The sequence below is a fragment of the Scylla paramamosain genome, chromosome 34 (genome assembly GCF_035594125.1).
Source record: "Scylla paramamosain isolate STU-SP2022 chromosome 34, ASM3559412v1, whole genome shotgun sequence".
Lineage (NCBI taxonomy): Eukaryota > Metazoa > Arthropoda > Malacostraca > Decapoda > Portunidae > Scylla > Scylla paramamosain.
In genome coordinates, this window is record NC_087184.1 from 1,719,782 (window position 1) to 1,735,000 (window position 15,219).

At 40.2% G+C, this 15,219-nt stretch overlaps 1 protein-coding gene across 1 annotated transcript in view; it reads right to left on the bottom strand.

The window, feature by feature from the left end:
* LOC135090018 (rootletin-like) overlaps window positions 1-15,219 on the bottom strand; it is a 114,812-nt gene that overhangs the window by 87,303 nt on the left and 12,290 nt on the right. Inside the window, exons 3-6 of the mRNA XM_063986238.1 lie at window positions 11,026-11,136; window positions 10,243-10,338; window positions 8,874-9,073; window positions 6,840-7,005 (exon numbers count right to left, since the gene is read on the bottom strand). Of these exons, the coding sequence (XP_063842308.1) occupies window positions 6,840-7,005; window positions 8,874-9,073; window positions 10,243-10,338; window positions 11,026-11,136 (573 nt within the window). The remainder of the gene's footprint in view (window positions 1-6,839; window positions 7,006-8,873; window positions 9,074-10,242; window positions 10,339-11,025; window positions 11,137-15,219) is intronic.

A 15,219-nucleotide genomic window follows, 5' to 3' on the forward strand; every position in this document is an offset into this window, starting at 1 on the left:
TTCGTTCATGCTCCTCACTGGCTAGCAATGGGGCACCACCAGCGTGTGGCTAACAGCAGTGCACCACCAATCTGTGGCTAACAATGGTGTATCCAGTACTTTCTTGGTCACTTTATGCGCTGCCTTTTCAATGAAGAGCACAGGTGGCTGCTACATTCGCGGCATCCTCATGACTCTCACCAGCCTTACGTCACCAGTGGCCGCGCCGCCTGCCTCCTGTGCGGGGCGTGACTGTACACCATTCACTTTTTCGCGATGACCATTTTTCGTGGTCACCATTTTATGTGGCGATCACTGACCACAAAAGTGTTACGTGTGCCAACATTAATACAAGTTCTAAATATCTGTGTGCTGCAGTACTGTACAAGTGGAAAGCTTGTGGAATACCACACTCCCTCCAAGCTCTCTAGATACTGTCAAGCTGGAGTGGCGGGGAATACTAAAGTAAAGAATATCACAGACCCGGTGCAAGACGCGTCCTCTCCTCCCCATCGCAGCAACTTTTTGGTCATTGTGAAAAGGTGATAAAAAAAAATAAATAAATAAAAAAAAGCAGCACGACTACGAAACTAAATAAGTCAACTTTTTTATTCATTTATTTATATTCTTACTCTTCCCAGCCTTTTCTTTCTTTCTTTTTTCTTTTTAGTTATTTTTTTTTTTTCTTCTCTACGAGCGGTGAGTTGACCCGACATTTTTCATCCATTTTTTGGGTGGTCTTGGTCAGTATTCTTGACACGCAAAATAAAAAAATAAATAAAAATAAATAATAATAATAATAATAATAATAATAATAATAATAATAACAACAACAACAATAATAAATAGATCAAAATACATAAATTAAGAGGTGGATAAAAATAAATAGATAACATTGTAAAAAAAAAAAAAAAAAAAAAAAAAAACAGCAAAAAATCCACTGAAATCTGAAAGGTACATTTTTCTTCTTTCTCTTTCTCTCTCTACTCTTTTTTTTCTTTATTTCTTTAAAGCTTGATAAAACAAAGTAAACTAAATTTTAGTACTGTACATTCTCTCTCTCTCTCTCTCTCTCTCTCTCTCTCTCTCTCTCTCTCTCTCTCTCTCTCTCTCTCTCTCTCTCTCTCTCTCTCTCTTAATGTGTGTGTGTGTATTCTCCCAACTCAACACCACACGCACCCATCACCACGCCCACCACCCAAAGCTTCTCCCCACGCCCTCCACACACACACACACACACACACACACACACACACACACACACGCTAAGGAGAAGTAATCCAGTAATTGCATCTAAATATTTTCCATCACGCCTCAATGGAAGTTTCGTTTTCTGTGGCGATCTCTTTTTCCACACGCTAACTTCTCTTCTTCCTCTTCCTCCTCCTCTTCCTCTTCCTTATCCTCCTTCTATGGTTCCTCTTCATCCTCTTTTTTTTTCTTAGATTCCTACAGTTTCTCTTCCTCTTCTTCCTTCTTCTCCTCCTCCTCCTCGTCCTCCTCCTCCTCCTCTTCTTCTTCTTCTTCTTCTTCTTTCTCCTCGTCCTCCTCCTCCTCTTCCTTCTCCTCCAACAGTTTTCCTTCCTCATTTTCTTACTTATCCTTCTTCTCCTCCTAAGATTTCTCTTCCTGCTCTTTTTTTTTCTTATTCGACTTTCTCCTCTTCTTCCTCCTTTTTCTTTCTTTAATATTTTTTTCCTACTTCTATTCTTCTTCCTTCATCATCATCATCATCATCTTTTTCCTCCTCCTCCTCTTCTTTTTACTCCTCCTCCTCCTTTTCTTTTTTCTTTTTTTTTCTCCTCCTTTTCTCCTTCCTTCTCTTTCTCCTCATCTTCCGTTCTTTAAATTTTCTATCTATAATATAAGTTTTCCTCAATTTTCTTTCAGTTTTCTCCCTTTAATGGGTCACTTTAACAGATTAAGTATATATTGTTTTCCTTATCGACGTTTCCAGCTTTGTAATTCTATGTATTTATCCAGACTTTTTACTCTCTCTCTCTCTCTCTCTCTCTCTCTCTCTCTCTCTCTCTCTCTCTCTCTCTCTCTATGACCTGGTTTCTGTCGTATTAATTTCAACCGTATCACGCATCTCTCTCTCTCTCTCTCTCTCTCTCTGTCAGGTCACCGGCAGAGGCGCGACGACAACAAATAACAATTAGATAATGAAGAGAGTCGCGGCTAATGCACCGGTGTCGTGTTGCAGGATGGCGAGGCAAGCACACAATGGGAGGATTGGCGCGTGACAGGCTTTCTTGACACGCCCAGACCAAGACCAAGACCCAGACCAAGACTGAGACACGTAAGAGATGACAATACATATTTTACAGAACTCCTCGAACGTTGATGTGTGGAGAGATGGTATTCGTAAATAAGAACCATATTATGAAACTGCTACGCCACACCACTACATTCATAAGGCATAATTGAAGTAACACCTTTTTTTTTTTTTTGGTTCTTGTGAAAGATTACCAAAATTTCTACTTTATGAACTCTAAAAACACTCCTGAGAACCCGACTAATCATTTGTGCCCTTTAAAAATAGCCGTGGTGAGAGTAGAGCGTTTCTGAATACGAGCCTAAAAACAACGGGAAGGACAAGAACTATGTGAAACAAATCTATCCAGCTGGCTTACGTATAGTCCAGCCTCATGACCCACCCCGGCCACAAGCCTTCCCACTGGCCAAGATGTATGCCACAGGTCACTTTCCAGCATCCCCCTCCACTCTCACCACATCGTACCTAAGTTTACAAGGAACAACATTATAAACACTCACATCAAGCCCAAAGAGACTCATCGCAAGACGACTCAAGTAAATTTTTTGGTATGAAAACGCAGGGAAAAGAATCAACTTACTGCAATATGTTCAAAATAAAAATAAAAGTACCTTATGGTATTACTACAAGGAACAACATTATGAAAACTGACATAAAAAAGAAACTCATTGCACGAAGACATAAGTAAAATTTTTGGTATCAACACGCAGGGAAAACAAATGACTTACTGCAACATGTTCAAGGTAAACCTTGTGGTATTACAAGGAACAATATAATGAACACTCACATCAAACCCACTATGAGACACAAGTGAAATTTTTGGTATCAGCACGCAGGGAAAATAACCCTGTTCAGAAAAAGACAAGAGTACACAGTGGCATTATCAAGAATGTCACACAGATAGAAGCAGTAACATGAATCTTATCTGGAATCAAAAGTTTTGCAGCAGAAGACAGCTGAGACATAAGGAAGATTTTTGGCATCAAAATGCATAGAATAATTGATACTGTGAGGTGTTCATGACAGAGATAAATGTTCATAGTGGTGTTAATATTATCAAGAATGTCATATCAATAAAAGTATCACAAATTATTATCAAGAATTAACAGAAGACAGCTGGCATCAAAAGACAAGGAAAAAAATTGACTTACCGTGACATATTCAAGATAAGAAATAAAAGTACAAAGAAGTATCAATATTATTAAAAGTTTCACATGGACAAAAAGCAGCATGAACCTTATCTGAAATCAGAAGCTAAGGGGCAGAAGATAGCTGTGTTCCATTGCAGCTTCTTCCTAACTAACTAAAAAAAATAAAAAAATAAAAAAAAAAACGCTTGGCATCACTCACTAAGCAACATCTAAACAAAAAATCTTACTGGACTAGAGTTTATTCAGAATAACTTGATTCCTAACCCACCCAATCCCATCATCACTTCCTGGCTTGAGTCACTAAGTAATGGGGGAGTGTGTCTTATCACCACTTATTTGCTGACAACACCTACATAACAGGGATTTGTGTTATGGTTGTGTTAATGACAACTGGTGGCTGGGTTTGCTGAAACACCTTGGTTAGTTTCCTCCAGTGTACCGTATGCTGTCAGAAGTGTTCTCTGTTCTGTCCCCAGTATTCTAGCCAAGGGATGTGCTGTGCTGAGGACCTACCCATCCTTGCACATTGTCCTTCTTCTTCAAGCAGTGAGGGGTATTCACAAAGACTGTTGTTTCAACGATGCAAGAATTAAGTTTTTTATATTTTTTTTTCTTTTTATGTAAGAACAGTTCTGGCCAAGGGCAACAAAAGACTGAAGAGCTACCCACCCTTGTATACTGTCCCTGTTCTCCAAGTGGTGAGAGGGATTCAAAAAGATAGTGTTTTAATGGATGTAAGTCTTAATTTTTTTTGTTTTGTTATTTTTATGTAAGAGCAGTTCTCACAAAGGGCAACAAAAGGCAGAAAAAAAGAGGTTCACTGAAGGTGCCAGTTCCCTAAGAGTGCAGTAAAAAGGATTATCAAGTTACTCTGAACAAACTAAAACACAGAAGAATAAAAAAGCATACCCCTAGAATGACTAAACATACTCATTATAAAAAACAGCTTTCATAATTCCTTCAGTGCTGCAGTCTGTCATCTATGCATGCAGGCCACTAAACAGCTCTTCCTTCACTAACAGAGCAGAGGCAGACTCATGAACTAATAACCAAGGTAATCATTAAAATTATCTGACAATAGAGATACATAGATACCTTTGATAACTTCCCCTGTATGTTGTAGCAATAAATCTTAGAGGCTGCAGTTTATCCTCAATTCATGCTAGACATCTGCTTTCTTCACTAACAAGGCAGAGGCATGTTGACAAAGTAATAGTGAAAATAATCATCAAAACTATCTATAGAGAGACAATTTCCCCATTTACACTGTAGCAATAATGAATCTGTGGGACTGCAGTCTGTCAATCCATGCTTCCTTCACTACCAAAGCAGAGGCAGGCTGATCAAATAAGATATAAAATGCTAATCACATGCAGATCAGCTAAGACTCTCAGCCTCCTGTCCTGAGGAGAAGCTTAGATCTACTCACTGTACCTACAATTTCACAGACTCCAGCACAGCAATCTAGCCACCAAGGCACTCAGGCATGGTAACACTGCTACTGGGGGATGCTCCTGCTTACTGACTGTTTGTATACTCATGGTCACTGGCAGAGGAAGCTTTCTTACTTCTTCTACTGTGTCTAGTGTCTAGTGTTTTCCTGCAGTCCTGAGTCCTGTTCTGATGAGTGTATGATGCTCCTGCTTACTTGTACATTCATGGTCAATAGCAGAGAAACCTTTCTTACCCACTTCTACTGTGCTTAGTGTTTTCCTGCAGTCCTGAGTCCTGTATTCTACTGGAAATGTGTCAGTCATCAAGTGACAGTATTATATCCAGCCATCTTCCTAAGTATCCAGATCACCAAACACTGTCCACTGATATCCATGGTTTAGTGTTTACATTGCAGTGGGCCCCGTGTGTGTAGATACGGCTCACAACCACAAATCAACGGTCTCATGAGAGTGAGTTAAAAATTTAACCCCCAAGACTGTCAGCACACCAGAGGACTTGTACATTCCTATCTTATTTCAAACTGTGTAGCGAATTGAACTTGTAACTCATAACTTTTACACTGTATGATACCAAATTATCCAAATACAAGTAATCAGGCATCTTACAGGTAAACAAAGATACTAGCTGGAATAGAAAGGCAGACTGCAGCACATTTCTATAACTAAACATTCCCATCTTGTTTTGAAATGTGTGGCAAATTGACTTAAAATTCCAATCCAATAATCTGGTATCTTACAAGTCAATAAGGATAGTAGCAAGAACACAGCCAGTTTTCAGCACATTTCACAAGATATGACTGCACAGACTCATCACAACAGGAGCACCATCCAGCAACAGTGTTACCACGCATGTGAATCCTGAGGCAACCACTGCACCAGTACTGTCACCACATGGACCATATTCTGACACACTTCTGCACTGCACCTCTACTACTTTCAAAAGGCTCTGGTTGAAATGATAGATTTTTAAGGTTGTTCTTATAGTTCAAGTGACAGATTAACAAGACTTCCACATCATTAACAGGAGGAACACTCTTGAGAACCCAGCTAATCATCTCTGTGGCCTTTGAAAATAGTCGTGATGAGAGAGCAGAGTGTTTTTGAATACAGGCTTATCTAGCTAGGCAGGCAGGCGGCACTAACATTGCAAGGCGAGGCTAAGAGTGTTAAGGGTCGTTACCTGAGCTATCTGGTGGGGCCATGGGGGAAGAACATACTTGGTGAGACACAAGGAAGTGCAGGTAAAGGGAGATTCTAGTTTGATATGTTTCACGTGTCTCTTATGCCATATAAAGTTTCTAGTCACCATCAATATATAGTTTCTAGTTATGTCTTTTATGCCATATATATTTCTAGTTTGATATACATTATGTGAAAGTGCAAATGATTTAAGTTTTAAGAATGGCTCATATATTTCACCTAACTTAACCTAACCTACTCCAAATAGTTTTCTAGTCTGATATATTACACCTGTCTTCTACACCACATATCATATAGAAGTGCAGGTGATGGAAGCCTTGAGACTGATTCACATACTTCACTATCTATGCCTCTTACAGCCACATACTGACTGATTATGTGACTATACGTAATCAGTCAAAGATAATGTTTGTCTGCCTGACATCAACTTTGTAAAGGCAAATACATCTGTACACATTCACATGATGAAAAGAATGACAGGTGTGTTAATTATCTTTCTTCCTCTTCCTTATTTGTCATTTTTCTCATCATTTAGATATGTTGGAGAAATGACAGGTGAGGAGGAGGAGGATGACGACGGGGACAAGGACAAGGTCAAGGAGAACAAAAGACAAGTAACACACCTGAGAAGAGAAATGACACATGTAGATGAGGAGAAACAAGTAGCAACACCAGAGAATAGAAACAACAGGTGTGGGAGGAGGAGAGACAAGTAACAACCCTTGAGAAGAGAAATAACAAGACAGGTAAGGTAAGAGTCAACAGTGGCTGGCTCACCTGTGACTCGGAGGCCCACTGCTCCTCCTTAGCCTTGACTTCATCTGTCAAGCGCTTGAGAGCAGTCTGAGCCTTGTCCCTCTCCTCCTTCAGGCCGGCCACTGTCGACTCCAGCTGCCCCACCTGCTCCTGCATGCTGGACACCTGGCTCTCATACGCCTCACACCTGGGAAGAGGAGGATAGCTGTCTCAGTACATACCTGGATATACAGTGATCCCTCATTATTAAAGGGGGTTAGGTAACAGACACACCATGAATGAGGAAAATCTGTGGAAAATTACTGCCTCTCTTAAGAACACCACTGAGCCACCAAAGCCTTTTTAAGCAAAGAAAAAACTGAATGTACATTGTTAAAAATATTTCATTTATCAATTAACTAAAAAAATGAAGAAAAAGCAATGAACACTGGTAGGTTGCCTCTCATCGCCTCCTCTGTTATCTGAATTTGTGGTTGGCAGCAATCCATGTAAAAGTGAAAATGTGAAAACTGAAACTGTGGTTAACAAAGGATGACTGTACACTGACTATCTTGTGCATCATTACAAAGGCTGGTATTTCTCTTAGCATTCTGAATTGCCTCTCCCTATCTCAGTGGCTAATTGGGCTGCAAGACTGGTTGCTAGGTTGTATGGGGAGGCCCTGCCAGTCACACACTCCTCTGCCTCAGTGAGTTATGGGTTCCCTGCTTTAATACTTTTCTTGTTGATGCATGTAGGGTGCAGGTTTGGTTGTGCGTCATTTCTGAGTTTGTTGCTTGTTTTCTTCATATAAATATAAATGGGCAGATTACGTTACATAGATCCTTGCTGTAGTGTTGTAGCCATTGCAATGTGTAGTTTTGTTAGGGATACACATGACATCAACTTTGTATTTCATATATTTTTTGTATCTCAGCAATTCAGGGAGTGTGAAAATTGACAGCTGACTTGAAAGGGGTGCATATGTGCATTGCAAAAGGCTAAGAACCATTGCTCTATATGATGCTTGTTAGCCTGGTGCTGTCTTCCCTCAAGGAGCAATGCCCAACTCACACACTGCCTGAGTTGGGCAATATCACAAAGACTGATGTTTCTTCCTTTATCATTATAAACTGTGTATTTGTGTATCTATACCTGATGATTTTATCCAAAAAATCATTGGCCTATTAAGAGTTATTTGTCCCTCTCAGCTATCTATAAGAGTAAATATATGGTATCTGTGACAAACACAATAATACTCTTTCATATTTTGTATAAGTAAGTCTCAAGTATCTGAAATTTACACTTATCCAGCACTTTCACATTCCTGATGATGTTACAGTAAAGTATTTAAGCTTTCCCTGAGAGGCATGGCTATCACAGAGTCTCCATGGAACCCAGTGTTTGCATGCTCCAACCCTCTCCTTCTCCCCTCAGGCCTTTCTCCCTCATGCTCAAGTACTCCACACACTCCAACACAGTTCTCCCACCTCAATGCAGACTGTAACTCCATATTACAGGAAGGATATAGGTCTATTAGAATCAGTACAAAGGAGAACGACAAAAAGGTTACAGGGATATTCCTTTACAAAACGAAGACTGAAGCTATTAAATTTACATTCTTTTAGAGAGACGTATGTTAAGAGAGGACCTGACATAAGGCTTTAAGCGGTATAGGAGTTATAACAATAAGCAAAATTCTCATGATCAGTAATCAGGATAGAACAAGAAATAATGGGTTCAAGCTTGAAAAATTTAGGTTCAAGAGATAGGATGGAATTGGTTCTCAAACAAACCATTAGATGAATGGAATGGACTCAATAATCAGGTCATTAGTGCTGAGATATTAGGGAGCTTTAAGAGAAAATTAGACAGATTTATGGATGGGGATGATAGGCAAAAATACGTAGGCAAGTTTCATACAGGGACTGCCACGTGTAGGCCTGATGGCTTTTTGCAGCTTCCCTTATTTTCATATGTTCTTATGTTCTTATTAATACCAAAGTGTTAAGTAGAGCAGAGATCAGTCTTAGAAGGACTTACAAATCTACTATTGTTTGATGTTAGTGCACTGACCTGGTCTGCTCATCCTCCAGCTTGACCAGGGCTGTCTCCAGGTCAAAGGTGTGCTGAGCCTCAGACGCCCTGAGCCTCTCCTCGGCAGTGTTCAGGGCCATGTTCAGGGTCTCTAGGTCTCGCTCAGTGGTCTCCCTCAGCCGGGTGGTCTCCGTGGAGCGCATCTCCAGTTCACGGCATCTTCCCCTGTACTCTCGCACCTACAGGAGGACGGTTCACAACTTAACATTTCAAAATCACTATAATTATTCAAACCTCCTCGTAATTTTACTTTTGACTTTAATCCTTAATAATTGGTAACTTTAGTGGGCCTTTTTCTTATCCCTTTTGTTGTCCTTAGCAAAACCTCTGTTACATGAAAAGAATCCTACATTCATCCAGCAGCTTCATCCACTTACACCTCTCCACCCACAACTTCCCACCATCAGCATTTACCACACTCAAGCCTTCACCCAACACTTCCACATTCCCCTTCCTAACAACACCTTCCATGTAAAACACTAAGACAACCATGGGGATTTTTTTTATCAATTCCATAACAAGCTTCTGTAGGTCCCTGAATGCACAAATTTCATCTTAAACTTTCACCACACACTTTTCACACACCTGTCTCAGCAAATATCAAGTCCATGCATGCAAACATCCTTTCTAAAGCTCCACTGCACTTCACCAAACTTTCTGTACCCTTTTTTACGTACCTTATCTGCATCACCTTAACATATACCTTACAGTGAGAAAACAGTATGTGTGGAATGCTCCTTGACTCACAACTGACTACCTCTCTCTCACTCTACTCAGTTTATTCACACAGGGACAAGTGACATTCACCAATCAAATATAGGTTAATCACAGGTAGATGTGGAGTATGTGGTGAGAGAGAGAGAGAGAGAGAGAGAGAGAGAGAGAGAGAGAGAGAGAGAGAGAGAGAGAGAGAGAGAGAGAGAGAGAGAGAGAGAGAGAGAGAGAGAGAGAGAGAGAGAGAGAGAGAGAGAGAGAGAGAGAGGAGGGGGGGTAAAGGAATTATCATGGATCCTTGTGATAATCTGGGAAGGAAATTCTAATGTATTTTGCCTTTGCCAGATGTGAGGTCAAAGGGTGGGGAGGGGGAAACCAGTGTTTGGACAGGTGGGATGAGGTCAAGGTCAGGTCAGGAAGGTAGGGTGCATGTTCATGATAAAATGCACATGATACATAGAGTAGTAATAGTAGTGGTATAGGACACAAAGAGTCATTATTGCATTTTTTTAGACAGCAGAACAATTCAGTACTCTGTAATGAAATAATTAGTGTTTATGCAGAGCTGTGGTGATGCGATATGATGGTGTGGCGATGCAGGAAAAGCAGTGTGTTAGTCTGCTGGGAGCCTCACCTTGTTGGCCAGCCGGTCTATGAGTGTGGTCTGCTTGCGGTGCACCTCGTTGAAATACTCGAGTCTCTTCTGGTACTCCTGCCACTCGTCCGCAACCTGGGGAGAGGAGGACCTATGAGGAGCTGGGTAGTGGATTGATACACAGAGGCTTAATACAGTGGGGAACTTGCCATATGATGTATATGACATGACCAACACACTATCCCCCTAAAAAAAAAAAAATCAATTTCTTTGTTTTACTTACAATGATTAACTTGGCATATGACCAACTCGACACTTGGGTGAATATAAAATTTCCTTTTTTTGTATATTTGCAAATGGTAAACACCATGCTAAGCACTGCAGGGTGAAAGGGCATTGGTTATGTGCTTTACTGCACTTAAAAGTGACAATTTTTTTGCTTTATTTTATATATTTATTTGAGAATAAAGTCTTGCCATCTGATTGTTGATACCACAGATTTTGTGGTGCTTCAACAATCATCACTTACAGGACACAGTGAGAAACTGTACAAAAAGTGAACAAAGCTGTGAGGAAATAAAGTTCTCCTGACAGAACAATCAGGCAATGGAATGCAATGCCTAACAAAGTTGAGTGTACAAGAAGCATCAAACAAGATTAAAATACAATGAAGAACAATACACTAAGAACACAGAAAGAGAAGACCTAATAACAATATATAACTTAATGAATAGATCAGAAAAAACAAAACACTAAAAAGAGGCTGGATATTTGAAAAGACACAAGCAAAATAGTGAATGAACAAGAGGAGTCTTGACGTACATGGTCGGACAGGGCATTGTACCGGACAGACACAGTGTCACGCTCAGCTCGGGAGGAAGCAAGCATGTCCTCCAGGCGACGCACCTCTGTCTGAAGGTACCTCGTCTCCTCCTGGAACAAGACGCAGTGTAAGCAAGATAGCAGAGACATTAGGGCTGGGAGGGGATCTGTCTGAGGTCTTGAAGTGGCAGAAGGGATAAAACAAGGGTAATCAGTCACTTAATTGTATCCTGGAACCAAATACACTAAGACAGTAAAGAGGTGTAGGTTAAAAAGATGTTATGCTTGAGGTCTTTAGATGGCAGAAGGGATTTAACAAGGGTGACATAGACAAGATCCTTAATGCAAGTAATCAGTAATCGTCTCCTAGAGCAAGACACAGGGTAAGTGAGAGTGAGTGTAATGTGTCATGGCCTATCCTGCCTCCCAGCCTGTACCCTGCCCTAGCCTGCCCCACCAGACATGTGCCCTAGGCCTTCCCCCAGCCTGTAGAGCCATGTAAGCCTGAAGATCAAGGTCAGGTGAAACACTGCAGGCCTTAATGTGAAAAATGTAGAGGAATGAGGAGATGCAGTTTAAGAAGTGATCTGTTTGAGGTCTTCAGGAGGCATGATGGATATAACAAGGGTGATGCAGACAAGATCTTTGGAGTAAGTAATCAGTAAATGTCTCCTAGAACAAGATACAGCATATTATAAGACAGCATAAAAGGAACATAACAAGGATTGACAAAGTCCTTATCGGGCTGGTAAGCAGGATAGGACTAGAAGTAATAGATTCAAAGATAATAAAGTAAAGTAAAAAAAAAAAAAAAAAAGGTTCATATATAGAATGGTGGATGACTAGAACAGACTCAGTAATCACGCCTTTCATTGTACACGTCACGGTAAAGAAAAGCATCATATTTTGTGAAGAAATAAAATGTCTGGAAATTAGTCGGCTGAGGTATTTTCATAATTCCTGCATTATTTATTTATTTATTATTACTATTATTATTATTATTATTATTATTATTATTATTATTATTATTTATTTGTTTATTTATTATTGTTATTATTATTATTATTATTATCATTATTATTATTATTATTACCTATTTATTTATTATTTATTTATTTATTTTTTTATATATACGAGTTGTTCATTTGTACCTACTTCACTTTTTAGGATGAAACTGTCTTGCTTATATAAAGAACAGGTTTCATCCAACACCTAACATGACTGCAACACACATCATTTGGCGACTAATAAACGTTTCAAAAGTTTCAATAAATGCTTCAAATAGCTACCACAGCTGTGTCATTTTATTAACCTACCAATAAAGCTTTTTCAAATTTAAACATTAATTAAACATATCTCACCTGTCTTGCTTTGAATGAGAACATGACCTCTTCTTCACTTCTCTCATTCCTACTGTTTTCACTCTCTTCTATCATCTCCCCTCCCTTCCTTGCACTCCTCACCGCCTCATCATCACTTCTCACCCTCCTCCTCCTCCTCCTCCACTCATTATCACTGTTCATTATCTTATATTTGTCACATTCACTGTCACTTTTGCTCTTCATCTTCTCTATCATTGCCAGTGTCTCTTCTGCTATTTTTATCACGTCTTTCTTCACTTTCTTCTCTTCTTTATTTTCTAATTCTTCGTCTTGATCTTCCCCTTCATTCTCTTTTCCATTACTTCCCTCCTCCTCCTCCTCCTCTTCCATACTTCCCTTCTCCTCCTCCTCCTCTTCCTCTTCTTCATCCATCCATTCTGTCTCTTCTCCAGTACTCTCCCCCTCTTCCTCCTTCCATTCTTCCTCTTCTCCACTCCTCCCATCCTCTTCTTCATCCTCCCAATCTTTGTCTTCAATACTTCCTACCTCCATCCATTCTTCCTCTCCACCACTCTCTTCCTCCTCGTCATTACTCCCACTGCCTCCTACGTACAAATGCACAGGGCTGACCACGGGCATGATTTCTGTACGTAAATTTGAATATAACGCACAGAAGAGTTAGGCTTGTATTGAGAAACGCTTGGCTCTCTCACCACGACTGTTTTCAAAGGCCACGGAAATGATTAGACGGCTTCTCGAGTGTTTCTCCTGTTAATGGTGTGAAAATTTTTTTGATCTGTCACTAGAACCCAAATAAACACCTGTGAAAAACCGGTGTAACTTCAATTAGAGTCTTCTGAAAGCAGTGGAAGCGCGTCACAGGAGTATTTCAGAATATGCTCATACGCACACATATGTACACACACACACACGTACACACGCTATATGAAATTACTAAATACACATGTAGGTTTTTTTAAACGCACATGAAGTCACCAGAGTTTGCGTACGTAATTTTGTTAAACTCTTTTCTCTATTACATACATATGAAAAACGTACATAGGTATACATGATTGGTTATATTATGTGTACGTGTTGGTATTGAAACACACATGCTCTCTCCACCACTTCATGTACAGTACTGGTGTGTGTGTGTGTGTGTGTGTGTGTGTGTGTGTGTGTGTGTGTGTGTGTGTGTGTGTGTGTGTGTTAATGAGTTTGTCAATACACGTACACACACATCGACTCTCCTGCAACACTTCATAAAATAAATGTAATACTATCATGATTAAATTAATTACGCACTTTAATCAATTTCAACTAACTGTGTGTTCTAAACCCTCGACTTTCTATACTAACAATCTATTAATATCAAAACGAAAATAAACAATACTAAAAGTTAATTTTTTTTTCTACTCTTCCTTCGCCTTTCCACTTCCTTCCCCCTCTCCCTCTCCCTCTCTCCCCGCGGCAAAGATAGAGATCACACATTCATAAGAGCGATAATGCAATAGGGTACAGTTAGTATTTTGACCCTTACTGCCTCGTGTGATTGTTATCTGCCACCTGTGTCGCTTATTATCTCTCTCTCTCTCTCTCTCTCTCTCTCTCTCTCTCTCTCTCTCTCTCTCTCTCTCTCTCTCTCTCTCTCTCTCTCTCTCTGTCTGCTTGCCTGTTATTCTGTCTGTCTGTCTGTCTATTTATCATTATGTCTGTTTATCAGCCTCTCTCTCTCTCTCTCTCTCTCTCTCTCTCTCTCTCTCTCTCTCTCTCTCTCTCTCTCTCTCTCTCTCTCTCTCTCTCTCTCTCTCTCTCTCTCTCTCTCTCTCTCTCTCTGTTTGGCTGTCTATCTGTCATTCTGTCTGTCTGTCTGTCTGTCTGTCTTTCATTCTGTCTTTCTGCTTGATTGCCTTTATTTTGTCTGCCTGTCTATTATTATATATGTCTGTCTTTCAATCTGGCTATCTGTTTGTCATTTTGCCTGTCTGCCAATCTCTCTCTCTCTCTCTCTCTCTCTCTCTCTCTCTCTCTCTCTCTCTCTCTCTCTCTCACCATCACAAAAGCACGCAATATTTTAGTCTAAAGAGTCACTTTCGTCTCCTGCCGTGTTTGAAAGACCTACCTAACCTTATACACTAACTATAAATGCATAAACTACATAACACATAAAATAAGAAACAGAAACACGAAAAATAGCAACAAATAGTAAATAAAGAAATAAATAAATAGAAATGGAAATGCTAACTTGAAAAAAAACTGGACTTGTTCGTTAGTGTACCGTATCAAATCTCTCTCTCTCTCTCTCTCTCTCTCTCTCTCTCTCTCTCTCTCTCTCTCTCTCTCTCTCTCTCTCTCTCTCTGGCCACAAATTGCCCAATCACCGGCGGCGCGTCATTAGCCTAGTCCCGTGGGAAGCAGGATGGGCGTGATGGAGGCAAACAACTCAACACCCGCCAATTGAGATGAAACGGGAACACACACACACACACACTCTCTCTCTCTCTCTCTCTCTCTCTCTCTCTCTCTCTCTCTCTCTCTCTCTCTCTCTTAATAATCTGTTTATACGCCAGGCAGATATCTCTCTCTTGAAAGGGATAAATTCTCTATCTCCCTCTCTCTCTCTCTCTCTCTCTCTCTCTCTCTCTCTCTCTCTCTCTCTCTCTCTCTCTCTCTCTCTCTGTCTCTCTCATAATAACCTATCTATCTATCTACTGCATATTATTATAACAGACACATATCTCTCTTGAAAGTGCACCTAAGACAACACACACACACACACACACACACACACACACACACACACACTACCTTCCATCTCTTCGGGTCTGTCAGGGAGGGAGGACACAAGACAGATCCCCACTAACCCACTAAG